At 52.6% G+C, this 14,114-nt stretch overlaps 1 protein-coding gene and 1 non-coding gene across 3 annotated transcripts; one reads left to right on the top strand and one right to left on the bottom strand.

The window, feature by feature from the left end:
- Positions 1–344: 344 nt before the first annotated feature.
- Positions 345–435, top strand: TRNAR-UCU (transfer RNA arginine (anticodon UCU)). Its single transcript is given in 2 exon segments — positions 345–381; positions 400–435. It is a non-coding gene; the product is annotated as a tRNA-Arg (tRNA).
- Positions 436–5,814: 5,379 nt separating this feature from the next.
- COQ4 (coenzyme Q4) lies at positions 5,815–13,882 on the bottom strand. Of its 2 annotated transcripts, XM_047700182.1 has the most exons (7): positions 13,754–13,882; positions 13,549–13,680; positions 12,356–12,452; positions 11,723–11,825; positions 7,489–7,618; positions 6,913–7,006; positions 5,815–6,393 (listed from the first exon to the last, which is right to left on the bottom strand). In XM_047700182.1, the coding sequence occupies exons 1-7, from the start codon at positions 13,821–13,823 to the stop codon at positions 6,219–6,221; spliced, it is 801 nt and encodes a 266-aa protein (XP_047556138.1). In that variant the 5' UTR covers positions 13,824–13,882; the 3' UTR covers positions 5,815–6,218. The 2 variants fall into 2 exon arrangements, with proteins under 2 accessions (XP_047556138.1, XP_047556139.1); XM_047700183.1 differs by lacking the exon at positions 6,913–7,006.
- Between the last annotated feature and the right edge of the window lie 232 nt (positions 13,883–14,114).

Genomic DNA, 14,114 nt, shown 5'->3' with positions numbered 1-14,114 from the left:
CCCCAACGCGCCCGACGCCGCCCGGCCCAGCCCGCCTGCGCGCGCGACGGCCCCGGGCGGCGCCCCGCGCGGTACGCTGGGAGTTGTAGTCCGCGCCGCGCAGCCCCGCCCCGCCGCGGAGACCCCCGGGAGGGAAGGAGACGGGCCGGCTGGGTCTGGTCCCGGAGCCGGCAAGCCCCTGGCGTTGGCGGGTTGTGAGGAGCACCCCCACCCGCAGCGTGGGCGGAGAATCCGGAGTCTGCGCGCAGAGATGGGCAGGGTTCCACCAAGGCCGACGCCACACCAAAAGAACGCTAAAAGGGCGGTGTAGGCAGAGAGGTGAGCTGAGAGAGGCTTAAGTAGGTGGCTCTGTGGCGCAATGGATAGCGCATTGGACTTCTAGCCGATCCTGGTGTGGTGATTCAAAGGTTGTGGGTTCGAGTCCCACCAGAGTCGAATTTTGATAGCTCCTCGCTCACTCTCATGTGGATATTTTAGGGACTCCAGTACCTTCACATGATTCAGAAGATGTGCAGACTTGAGGCGGGGACCTCTGTATCTGCGACAGCAATAAACAGGACGTCAGAGCTATTACCTCAGCATTCTTTCCCATCCTTGGTATCTTGCAAGCAGGCAGTTGCACCTGGTGGTACAAAGGGTACGGATCTGTAGACTTGTACCTAATCGGCATCTGATCGCTCTGGACCTTGCCCGGAAATCAGCTAACTTCCAAGCCTAGGACTGGATTTGCCATCCCACCTGCCAAGCCCCGGGACATTGGCCAAGCCCAGTGCTGTGTGGCTATGGGCCTCTGAAAACTTGGTTCCTTGATAATCAAACATGTTGGGCATGCACAATTTCCACTTATCCTTTTATTTTATTTTTTTAAAATATTTTATTTGTTTGTTTAAGAGAGAGTATGCGAGTGGGGAAGGGGAAGAGGGAGAGGGGCAAGCTGACATTCCACACTGATCCTGGAGCCCAATATGGGGCTTGAGCTTACAACCCTGAGTTCATGACCTGAGCAGAAATCAAGAGTCCATCGCTCAAATTACTGAGCCACCCAGGCGCCCCACCACTTATCCTTTTTTTTTTTTTTTAAATATTTTATTTATTTATTTGGCAGAGAGATTACAAGTAGGCAGAGAGGCAGATGGGGGGATAGGGAGTTGTGGGGGATAGCAGGCTCCCTGTTGAGCAGAGAACTGGATGTGGGGCTCAATCCCAGCACCCTGAGATCATGACCTGAGCCAAAGACAGAAGCTTAACCCACTGAGCCACCCAGGTGCCTCTCCCCACTTATCCTTAAATACATCCTCTAATTCCTTAATCCGGGAAGAAGTCTGTAAAAGGGGGAAGGGCAGTTTTCCGGGTCTCCTCATAGGAATGAAAAATGAAATTTTGGTCTGAGAAGTACTTGGATTTATTCTTTTCAGAGTATAGAGTGCATCCGTTTGGGGAACCCAGGTAAATTAAAGCTCTGCCCCACCCCATCGCTATTACATTCAAGAGGCAGTGTGGTGCAGTGGTGATGGGCTTCTGCGTTGGCGTCCAACATATACGGAACAGCTTCTCAGCTGAAAGTTCAGTCTCTGCTTCTTACGTATGAAAATTAGGACATACTAAGAGTGCTCAAACCTTACAGAGTTCGAGTTAGCGTATGACATATTTTATTTACTATTGTAGTTTACAAGCATACTGACCACAAAGCACATTCAAAATCTAGACATGAAGATTATCTCTGATTATGTCCACAGGGCTTAGCTTGATAAATATTTGTTGAATGAATGACAGGCTTGAAGGCTCTGACTTGATCCAGGCCAGGATCCATGGATATAACAAACATGATCATTTCCACATTGTCTGCTGAGGTCACATGTACTGTGGGCAAAGGAGATGGAAGATGGTGCTGGTGTGCAGCCCTGCTACTCTCCTCCACCCAGGCTGGTCACAATGGTGGGGCCAAAGCAGTACTCCACCCAGCTCCTGAACCTGGCCTGAGGGGGGGATGTGACACAAGTAACAGAACAGTCTGTCTTCAAATTGCTTACAATCTAGATGGACGCAGAGAGAGGCCAGTGGAGGTTAGATCACTAAATAGGTCACCCTTCAGCAAGTGCCCACTGTACTTCTGTCAACACCCATCGCACACTATCATGACTTGTCTTCTTTGCCTTCCCAGTCAGGTACATCTGGGTTTCACTCCTAGGTGCACCTGAGGCACTGGGTAAATCACCTCTCCTCGTGGAGGCTCGGTGTCCTCATTTTTTTTTTTTAAGATTTTATTTTTAGGGGCGCCTGGGTGGCTCAGTGGATTTAAGCCTCTGCCTTTGGCTCAGGTCATGATCCCAGGATCCTGGGATCGAGCCCCGCATCGGGCTCTCTGCTCAGCAGGGAGCTTGCTTCCTCCTGTCTCTCTGCCTGCCTCTCTGCCTGCTTCTGATCTCTATCTGTCAAGTAAATAAATAAAATCTTTAAAAAAAAAGAGATTTATTTTTAAGCAATCTCTACACCTGGTGTGGGGTTTGAACTCACAACCCCAAGACCAAGAGTCCCATGCTCTACAGACTGAGCCAGCCAGGTGCTCCCTCAGTGTCCTCATTACAGAATGGGAATACAGTCATCATGGTTCCTGCCTCCTCGCGCTTGGTATGGACTCAATGAGATGGCGCGTGGCAGGCTCTCGGCACAGGGTGGGCACATCGAAGGCCGTTGGCTGTTGTAACTGCTCAACTCCAAGAGGGCGGGGATGCCGCTGTCTCCATCACCACGGGACCCCTCGCGTTTGGCTGACACTCAGGAGGTATTTGTGAAATAACCAGAGACTAGGGGTGTTGTGCAGCAGGACACATGGACAGGGGAGGGCCGTGTGGTGGGAAACGTGACTGGAAAGGCCTTTGTATCCCAGGCAGTGAAGAGCCACTGAGGGTTTCTGAGGAGGCCAGGTGTTGGGTGCTATCGTCTGTGGGACAGGCTGAGCTTAGCCTGACCTCACTATGGGCTCCCTTCCACCGACATGACCCCCATCTGCCCTGCATTGGAGAATCAACACCAGCACTCGAACCTCCAGACTTGCCAGATGAGAGAACGCCATCTGGACTCACTTGAAGGCACTTGAGTTCCCCAGGGGACAGAAGTGGTTTGGTCCCTGGCACGCAGTGGATACTTACCCTGTAGATCCATGGTCACGCTTGGCATTGGGACCTCTGAACTACAGAAGTCCTCCCACTCTGGGTGTGTGCAAAACAAACACCTTTGGCTTCATTGAGTACCTGGTGACTTCAGAGGCCTCGAAGGAACTTTCTGGCAAACGACAGCTTCTACTTCCTGAACATGTACTATGTGGTCAGTCATTACACATGCATAATGGCCCTGCTGTGGGATAGGTATATACTCTCCCCGTGTTTCAGGTGGGGAGCCAGGGGCTCAAAGGGGTGACAGGACTACCGCAAGGGTGCAGTGCTGGGCAGGGGCAGGGCCAGGGCCAGGTCTGTCTGTCCTCAGAGCCTGTGCCCCCAAACATTGCTCTGAAGCCAGCTACCAATGGCTATTATCAGGCAGAGGAAAAGGGAGCTTTCTCTGAGCTACCAGGAGAGGACTCAAGATCCGTGGGTCCCAGGGACAAGCTCCACCACAGCCCAGCTGTGTGACTTGAAAGGCCACGCCCCAAACCTGAGGCCCCCAGTCTTTACCGTGAAGTGAGGTTCTTGTGGGGTTCTCTGCTCAGGGCTCAGCGTCCACTCTTTCAACTAACGAAGCAGTGAGCCCCTACGGTGGGTCAAGCACTATTCCCAGCAGTGAGCGGAAAGAACCAGGTTCCCTGCCCTCTTGGGGCTGACACAGAACTCAGGAATAAATGAATAAGGAAGATCATTTCAGAGTGGTAAGTGCCAGAGAGAAAATGAGGTGACATGGTGTGTGCAGCAAGGGGCTGGGCACTTCTTCAAGTGACTGGCCAGGGAAGGCCTCTCCCAGGAGGTGACGTTTGAGCACAATTGTGAATGACAGGTCGTCGGCCGTGTGATGAGGAGGGGACAGAACGCTATTCCCAAAGATAGGAAGAAGGCCAATATAGTTTATGGAGATGAAGAATGGAAGTTTCTAGGTAGAAGTTGGCAGAGACTTATGGGCTGTGATAAGTAAGGAAGCGGTAGCTACTGCCAGTAGATCTTTTTGCCAGTCATGAGTCTGTGGCAAAAATGCCACCTTAAGGGGCGCCTGGGTGGCTCGGTGGGTTAAGCCTCTGCCTTCGGCTCAGGTCATGATCCCAGAGTCCTGGGATCGAGTCCCGCATCAGGCTCTCTGCTCGGCAGGGGGCCTGCTTCCCTCTCTCTCTCTCTGTCTGCCTCTCTGCCTACTTGTGATCTCTCTGTCAAATAAAATCTTTTTAAAAAAAAATGCCACCTAGGGGCGCCTGGGTGGCTCAGTGGGTTAGGCCTCTGCCTTCGGCTCAGGTCATGATCCCAAGGTCCTGGGATCGAGCCCTACATTGGGCTCTCTGCTCAGCAGGGAGCCTGCTTTCTCCTCTCTCTCTGCCTGCCTCTCTGCCTACTTGTGATCTCTCTCTCTGTTAAATAAAGAAATTAAAAAAAAAAATGCCACCTTAAGATCTGGAGACCAGACTACATTCCCAGCTAACCATGATGCCCAGTGCCCATCTCGCCAATGCTGTAAAGTCTCAGGGTTATTCAGGCACCAAATGGCCGGAGCAGGTGAACTCCCCAGCTGGGCAGAGAAGGCATGCTGAGTCTGACTTTGCCCCCCGCATCTGGCACAGCTGACTTTTACTGACATGAGGGTAGGGGCGCCTGGACTCTGGAAAGCTGTGGAAACATGACAGATCTGGAAAGGTGGTCCATAGTACAAAGACGGATTAGGTCTGGAAAGCTCATCCCTCCTTTTTTTTGCAGAAATCCAAAGAGCTCAGGACAAGGCTTCCCTCTTGAAAAAGCTCTGGATCTGAGGTAGGCGTCCAGCCTCCCCCCTCCGCCACTGGGAGGCCCAGTTGGGATGTGGTCAGCACAAGGTAGGCTGAGGCACTGGGCTGGCAGTGTGGGGCAGGTCTCAGACAGTCCCTGGTTCTGCTCCTATTGCCTCACAAGTAATAATACATCTCTTTGGGTTGTTGGAGGCATCGATGCAATAATGTATCTCAGTTGCTTAGGCACATAGTCCAGCTATAAAACCGTAGCCCTTGTTATGAATAGGGAAACTGAGGCACAGGAAGCCCAACCAGGAAGTCTTGTGGCCTGTGTTCTAGTTAGTTCAGGCAATTCCTTGCCTATCTCTAGGCCTTAGTTGTCCTATCCATACAGTGGGGAGCTGGCCCCCAAAACTCTAAAGGCTCTGCCATCCTGAGACTGTGTCTGGTTCTAAATCTCCAGACACGGCTAGCTGCTCCTGCCATGATCCTTTCACCCCGCCTGTCCCCACTCTTTGGCCCTGCCCCAGAGAAAATGCCCAGGTGGCACTCCAGAATGAACCAGCAGCCTCACAGCTGCCTCCTCACCTGTGAACACAGTTTCGATACTCGCTTTCTGCCCGGGGGAGGGGGCCTTTCTCTGAAGCCCTTCCAAAATCCTCACAGGAATGCTAGGAAGTGGGTGTTGGTTCTCTTCCCCTTTTACTGATGATGAAATGGGCTGAGAGAAAGGGAATAAACTTGCCCTAAGCCCCTCTGCTGGAAAACGATGGAGGAATTAGGAATCGGAATCCCAGTCCCAGACCAAAGGAAAGAGGACACGTTGCTGAAGCTCAGGCTGGAGGGGATGTGTGCCCCGGGGCTCGAAGAGCCATGGGCAGCACGGGGCAAAGGCAGAAGCAGCGGATACTTGGTCTGATGGCAGACTTTATTCAGACAGTGGAGACCTGCCCTTCTCAGGTCTTTGGAACTGGTAGAGCCCTTCCTCCTGGAGGACACCCAACCTGGCACCCAGAAAACCCTCATTGGCAAGGACGGGTACAGAATAGGAGCAGTGGACTTGAGACTCCCCAGCACCAGGCTGGATGACGGATTCTCGCTCACACCTGGTGCTCTTTGGGCAGCTCCTCGCTCTCCTGGGAGCCCTGCTGCTCTGCCTCCTCCCTCCTGGGTGGTCCTCGAAGCCACTCATCAGTGGTTATGACAAATTATGACAAAGGATGTCCAAGGGTCAGTGTTCAAAGAAAAAGAACAAAGGTAATGGCCAAACAGTCCTCTGCACCTAGGGAAGGTGGGAGTATGGGCGGTGGCTCAGGGCCTAGGCCAGGCCCCTGACATGCACGCTGGGGGGGTCTGTGATGCCCAGCTCCTCCCGTAGAGCCCTCAGGGGCTGCTCCCAGCGCTGCTCGTAGTACAGGTTGAGGACACATGGGGCTCTGCGCCCATTCTGCACCGCCCACGGGATGAGCTCTGAAACCAACACTCGTAGGCTCCTGTGGGGCAGCAGAGGAAAAAAGACATAAGATCCACAGGGCCGGGTGTGCTGTATGCCCAGAAGTTGATCTGCATTTTCTGCCTTCAAAAACACCTTAAAATGAAGGTAGTTATTATCCCCATCTTATTATCCCCAGCAGCAGATGAGGAAATGGAAACTCAGGTAAAATCTTGTGCCCAAAGCCACACATTTTGAATATGCCAAAGCCCAGATTTAAACAAGGGCTACCTAACTCCAGGAACTAACACTGGATTTGCGACCCCCTCCCCCATTCCATGTTCTGACCCAACACTGAGGCCTGGCCCAGGAGACCCTAGAGTCCTGTGAAACATCGAGGCTTTCCTCCATTGCCCTGGAGACCCTGAGCCAGGCCAGCTTCTCCCTCCTGCCCTGATCTTTCTACCCTGGCTTCCTGGAGAACCACTGGGGCTGCTCGGGAAGGCTGCATGCTTGTCCCATTTCCTGGAGCCCGGCTCCTCTGAGGTCTCCCTCAACCCCTCGCCACCTCAGCACTTACTGGGCACTGAGTCGGATCGGTCCAAAGAGGGCACCCAGGATGCACATGGGCAGGCCGGTCTGGACAGCCTCAAACCACTTCACCACGATCTCCCCTGGGGGCAGGGCAAGGGACGGGGTGGGGGGTGAGGAGAGGCCATGGTGCTCCCGCCAGGACAGAACAAAGCATCTGCTCCTCTTTGCTCTCTCTCGTGCCCAGGCCTGGCCCCTGCTGGTCTTTGGGTGAAGGAGAGGGTCCAAGGAAGAGCAGGAGATAAGGGCTGGGAAGGAAGCTTGGGCTCAGAGTGCAGAGGACTCCAAAAGCCAGGTTGAGAATTCCAGGGTGGTTCCTGTAGGCCGTAGGAGGTGTGGCAGGTTTGAGAGCAGGGAGCCCGATGCTTGGATGCGGCATCGGCTCAGGAACCACAGAGGCAGTGGAACAGAGAGGGGATGCAGGGCACAGATGCTACCAAGACGTTCAGAAAGCGGAAAATGAGGCATTGAGCCAGCTGACTGGTGGGTGTCAGGCCCAGGTGGACAGACTGGCTAGCACCCTGTCCCCCCACCAGCCCCAGGGCCACCAGGGGTCCCCACTCACCCAGGATGTTGGTGGGCATTCCCAGCAGGGTGTGGAGCATGTCGTGGATCTCCCGGTACCGCTGGATCACATAGGCCAGCTCCTCGTCGTCCACGAATCGGGTGGGTGCTCGGGTATCTGGGGAGACCCTCTGACAACCGTGAACCTCCCCTAGATCTCTTCCCAGCTGTTCCCAAGGCCAAACTAGCCAGCATCTCCCAGACTGTCAACCACTCCCACCAAACACATACCACGGATGGTTTCTGCCCACACGGGCCAACAGGGGACGAATCCTCGGGTAGGGAACATAGTGGCAGACACCCCCATGGCCTACCCTGACACACATAATGTCCAAGCCTGTTGGAATTTATGGCAAAACAGCTCCTGGCAGTAGGGGGAAGCGATGGGTGCTTAAGGGGATAAGGTTTCAGTTTTACAAGAAAGAAAAGCTCTGGAGGTTGGTTTCACAGCAATGTGAATATATTTAACACCACTGAACTGTCCGCTTGAGATGGTTAAGATGACAACTCTTTTTTTTTTTCTTTAAGGTAAACTCTACCCCCAGCGTGGGGCTAGAACTCACAACCCTGAGATCAAGAGTCACATACTCCTCCGACCGGGCAGCCAGGCCCCACTGAGATGAAAACTCTTTTTTTATTGTGTTTTTTTTTTAACCACAAGTAGAAATAAAATGGGGAGAAAAAGGAAAAAAGAACTTTCCAAGGTCCCTGATACTTTCTTTTTTAAAGATTTAATTGGATCGGGGGGCAGTGCCTGGGTGGCTCAGTTGGTTGAGCATCTGTCTTGGGCTCAGGTCATAATCCTGGGGTCCTGGGATCGAGTCCTACATGGGCTCCCTGCTCAATGGGGAGTCTGCTGCTCTCTCACCCAAATAAAAAAAATTTATTTATATATTTGAGAGAGAGAGAGAGAGAGAGAGAGAGATGGTGGGTACACACGCGGGGAGAGACAGAGGGAAAGGGAGAATCCCAAGTAGACTCCGTGCTGAGTGTGGAGCCCAACGCAGGGCTCGATCCCAGGACCCTGAGATCACAACCTGAGCCAAAACCAAGGTCAGTCACTTAAATGACTGTGCCACCAAGGTGTCCCTAATTTTTTTAAGTAATCTCTACACCCACCGGGGGGGCTTGAACTTATAACCCCAAGATCAAGAGTCACATTTTCCACTGACTGAGCGAGCCAGATGCCCCAGCCCTGATCCTTACCATGAGCTGTTCTCAGCCTAGGATGCTCTCCCCCACCAGCCACAGCTTTACCTTGGCAATGCCTACCTGTCCTTTCTTTTCCTTTTTTTCTTAAAGATTTTACTTATTTGACAAAGAGAGAGAGATCACAAGTAGGCAGAGAGAGAGGCGGAAGCAGGCTCCCCGCTGAGCAGAGAGCCCGATGCAGGGCTTGATCCCTGAACCCTGAGATTATGACCTGAGCCGAAGGTAGAGGCTTAACCCACTGAGCCACCCAGGCACTCCCACCTGTTCTTTCTGACTCGCTGTAAGTGTCCCCACTGCAGGGAGGCAGTCCGTGACCCTCAGACTGCTCAGGTCCACATTACCGTCTCTTGCAGTGTTCCATGTCTTGTGATATGCAGTGCACGTGCCCCTCTTCCAGACCTGGACTTTCCACTACAGCAGCCCCTCACCCCAAATGGCCACCAAGCCTGGAAATGGGACAGCTCCAACCTAGCTATGCTGTGGTAGGCATCAAATGCACACCGGGTTTCGAAGACTTGGTGTGAAGAGAACAATGAAATCTCAGTAATTTAGAAATAGCGATTACATGTTGAAATGACGGTATTGTTAGTACGCTGGGTTAAAAAAAATAGGCTATTAATGTGTTTCTTTTTGCTTTTACTGAAGTGGCTAATAACAGATTGGAAGTGACCTATCGGCTTGTGGTCGCTTTCTGTGAGTGGTGCTGTAGCGGCCTTTCGGCTGCCCACGGCTGCTGGCTGCTTTGTTCACTGCTAGACTGCCAGGGACTTTTCTGACCCCAGGAAAGGATGTCAACTGTCTCTCTGTGACCCACCCACTGCCTCTCTGAGTCCTCAGCAGCACCCATGCAGAACGGGAGCAGCCTAGTGTTCCTGTTCCCCAAGCATGGTGTCAGCCTGTCCAGAGCCCAAAGGATTTGGTGGTTTCATTGCTTTCGGGCTGTTGGCTCAGTGCCTTCGTCTGTGGTCTGTGATCTCACTGGATCCCGGTTCCTAATTTCTTCTCCAGGGAGTTCTACATGCCGTGTGAAGCTGAGGGTGATCAGAGTGACAGCAGTGACATTTACGGAGTACCTACTATGTGCCAGCACTCTATGAAGTCCCTCACATATGTCATCATAAGGCATCCTCACAACCATCTGGGGGTAGACACTTTAGGATCCTCAGTTAAAGATAAGAAAGATGAGGTTCAGAGAAGTTGAGTGAGTTGCCCAACATCACACAGCTAAGCAAGTGGCTGAATCAGGATTTGAAACAAAGTCAACTTGATTCCAAAGCCAACAGCCTTAACATCCATTAATTATAAGCCACTCAAGTGCCCTGGAAGATAAACATTAGGTGCCCTGCCTTCAGATAAGGAATAGGAAGCTCAAAGAGGTCCAATGATCTGCCCAGGGCCATAAAGCTGAGAAGAGAGGTAGGATTCTAATTCAGGCTACTCTTAACTCCAGAGCCCAGGCCCATAATCTTGATGCCACAAGATGACCATACCCCCCACCAATGACAGCCTCAGAGAGGGTGGCCTTACCTTGAACTCTGATCTCAACCTCTGCTGGGACAAAGGTGTTCCTTCACATTCTGTGGGCTGCTGGTTTCAGTGCCCTACAAGTGTCACAATCTCTATGGCTATTACCACAACTAGTGCTGAGACTGGGCAGGGTGCCCAGGGAGGCCCTGGCCGTCCCATCCCCTCCACAGCAACAAGAGGAAAGGCTCCGGGGACTTCAGAAGAAGGCGGCCACCCTGGTGGGTTTCCCATGGATGAAGTAACTTGCTTCCTGGTGAAATCCGAGGAGATGGTAGGAAATGAGGCAGGAGCAAGTGTCGGAGAATATGGGGAGCAGATTATTATCTCAGGGACAAATCCAGAGCAGTAGCTTCTTAACCGCCCCCTGGGGGATATTTGCCATGTCTGCAGAGATTCATGGCCGTCGTGACTTAGTAGGAATGCTACCCGAAGCCATGGAGAGAGGCCGGGGATGTGGCCAACCATCCCGGAAAGCACCGGGAAGCCCCTACAAACAGAGAATTATCTGTTTCTGAGGCACCTGGGTTAAGCATATGACTTTGGCTCAGGTCAGGATCTCAGGTTCCTGGGACCAAGTCCCGTGTCGGGCTCCCAGCTCAGTGGGGAATCTGCTTCTCCTTTTCCATCTCGTTCCCCCCAACTCGTGCTCTCTCTCCTCTCAAGTACATTCACTGTATCTCAATTACTGAGAACAGTGTTGTAGATTCCAAGCAGTCAATAAATATTTGACCTGAATTTTTATATGAAATTTTTTCTTCTATTACTTGATTTCCTCCCCAAACCAGAGTATTAGCGCCACGAGAGCAGGACTTTGTCTAGTTCACCATTCTATCCCCAGCTCCTGGAACGATGGGTGGCACACAGCAGATCCTGAACGCGTGATGAGTTCCTCAGGATTTGGGACTCTCTCCTCCCTGCCTGGGACAGAGACTGCCACAGCCTGTCATACCTTGGGGAAAGCACTGTCTCTGAAACAGGGGGACATAATACAGCAGATAAAAGCATGATCTGGGGACGCCTGACTGGCTTAGTCAGTGGAGCATGCAACTTTTGATCTCGGGGCTGTGAGTTCAAGCCCCACACCAGGCATAGAGACAGACTTAAAAATAAAATCTTTAAAAAAAAGGCAGTAAGTGAGTACGAATTCATACTGGCTGTATGGAATCATCAAATTGCTTAAGGGCTCTGAGCCTCATTTCTTCACCTATTAAAGGGGATAGTAATAAGACGTACTCAACAGGGAGGGTCAAGCATGAACCTTCTTGCTGGGAGGGTTCAGCAAGATCAGGTATGAGCCTGGCAGCTGACACCCAGTAAGCGGCTATTAGATCCTGGCCAGTACTATTGTTTGTGGACGACAAAACCTTGGGACAAGAGACAAAAAGCACACCTGGCCACGGTGGCCACTCAGGACTTCTCCTTCCTCAGGATGTCACTCCCATGCCCTTCTCTGCCTTTCCTAGGGATTGCCAAATGCACAGAAGCTGGAAACTCACATTAACATCCAGGAAACGGAGATACTCTTGGCCAAGGGAGCCCTCAGGCAGACTACGGAGCTTGTCTACGTCAAGGGTGGACAGTGAGATCCGGGGACGCTCCCTGCATGGCAGAAGGCAGGACTTAGGTACTGGGAAGGCAGCTGCAAAGGCAGCTGAGAGGTCCAGCTGGAGCAAGGGTATGGGAGGCGAAGCGGCAGAGAGCATCAAAGGGGCCACAAATCCTATTGCAGCACCTGCTTCTGGCCAGGACGGTGGCAGGGACTGAGGAGACTACCGCAAGCTAAGGTCATGGTTCCGGCCTGCAGTGGCATAATCTTAGGAGCAAGCCTCAGGTGTGAGCCAGGTACTCACAAAGGGCACTGCAGGGGCAGGGGTTATAGCTAGCCTGTTATGGGAGCAAAGGGAAGGCAGAGGGCTCTATGGTGGGATCTGGGCTGAGGCTACCACATTGCACTACCCATAGGTCATCATAGTGTATATATGAATGGCACCCATGGAGCTAGGCAGTGCCCAGCATGTGCACGTGGCCAGGACACCAAGAAGAGCTCCCTAGAGGAACACAGTGTGACTCCAGAGAGGTCAGGATCCCCAGAGAATGTCCCCAACCCCCCAGGTACAGCTGGGACCTACTGCAGGATCTTGGCACCCTCTGGATCCTTCCTCATCTGGTCCCTGAGGACCTTCAGGGAACAGTGTCCTGTGGTCTCCCCTAGAACTGCGACCATGTCTAAAAGGAAAGAAATGGGAACAAATGGAAGATAAGATCCTAGGTATCAGACCTGGTCTGAACCTCCTACATGATAAACCAAAAACTTATCTATCTCTTAGTTACAAGGATGCATGTTAAACATTTAGCAAATCATGTGGCACACAGTAAGGGCTCAACGTATGTACCTATCGTCATTATCATTGTTATTAATCTAACAGGCTGTGATGGCTCTGGTTAGGACAGCGCTCGAGTTTATAAGTCACTTTTACACCCATTATTACAACAGAATATCATGCCTCCATTGATCACAGGCTTTGAAATCAGAGTGCTAGGTTTGGGTTTAGGTACAATCCCTGTCTAAGTGAACTTGTGCAAAATGCTTCACATTTCCAAGCCTCAGGGTACTAATTTATGAAATGTGGAGAACACCCTTCTTACAGGGTTAATGTGAAAAATCAAGAACCTCGTGCAAATAAAACATTTAGTTCAGGAAGCAGGTGGCATATGGGGTCAGTGAGCAATTAGCACTGTCATTTCTATTCGTAGAAGAAATAATACCTTCCAGACTTAGAATCCTGAGAATGAGAAAACTACTGTAGAACCCTAAGATGTTCCAGTCATACATCCAGCAAACATTTATTGAGCATCTGCTATGTGCCAGGCAGAAATACTTCTGAGAACAGTGCAACAGGGCGGTCGGGGTGTCTGACCTTATAAACTTGAGTATTTAGTGGAATAATTTGATGTATGTTATAACGAACTTCGTAAATCATCTATTTAGTCCACGGGTTTCTCAATGTGGCTGGTTGACAGAATCTTCCGTAGGTGGTTATTTTAAAAAACAACTTTAAAAATGCTGGCCCTTCCCTCCCCTCCCCAGGCTCGGGCTGATTTGGACTGAGCTCAGGGTGGGACTCGGGCATCTGCCTTTTTGTGAACCTTGCGCGTGGTGATGGGATGCAGCCGGGTTTGGGAACCCAGACCTAGTCTACTCTCCAGTTACCCCTAGGGGGCGGGTAGAGGAAGGGGCGGGCACCTGCCCAGGTTCCCAGGCCAAGGGCGCGCGCCAAGCCCCCGCTGCCCCCCCGGGAGCGCCGGATGCGGGCGACCTTACCGTGGCGGTACGGGTTATAGAGAGCCATTCCCGCCGCGCCGGCGGCCAGCAGCGCCTTCTGCAGCGGGGAGGTGGGGATGTGCCCGGGGTAGAGCAGGCCGGCGCCATGGCGCACGCCTCGGAGCGGCACATCTACTGGGCGAGGAAAAGGCCGCGGTCAGAAGAGCCCGGCACCCCAGGCCTCCCTCCCGCCTCCGCCACTTGCCTGCAGCCGGTCCCCGGAGGCCACCGAGCGCGCGGAGTGGGCGCAGGGCCGAGCGCAGCAGCGTCGCCATGGCAGCGGGCACCCGCCGGCGGCCGCGGGAACCCGCGCGGGCAGGGCCGAAGCTGCAAACGCCTCCAGCCGCAGAGCGCCCAGAAGGGCCTTTGAAGGAGGAAAAATCGTAGCACGGACAGGAGAGGGCCCTATCGCTCAGTATGAGAAGGAAACCCAGGCGACCTGTCTACCATCTATTCCCACCGAAGCAAAACTCCCCATTTCCCCTCACTCCCAGAAAGGGTCCCCGAGTGATTTCCGCTCGAGGTTCAGCGTCGGGCCCTACTGTCCTCTCTTCCGTGCGTTTTCC

Source organism: Lutra lutra, chromosome 13 (genome assembly GCF_902655055.1).
Source record: "Lutra lutra chromosome 13, mLutLut1.2, whole genome shotgun sequence".
Classification (NCBI taxonomy): domain Eukaryota; kingdom Metazoa; phylum Chordata; class Mammalia; order Carnivora; family Mustelidae; genus Lutra; species Lutra lutra.
This window is presented reverse-complemented; position numbering and strand designations above follow the sequence as displayed.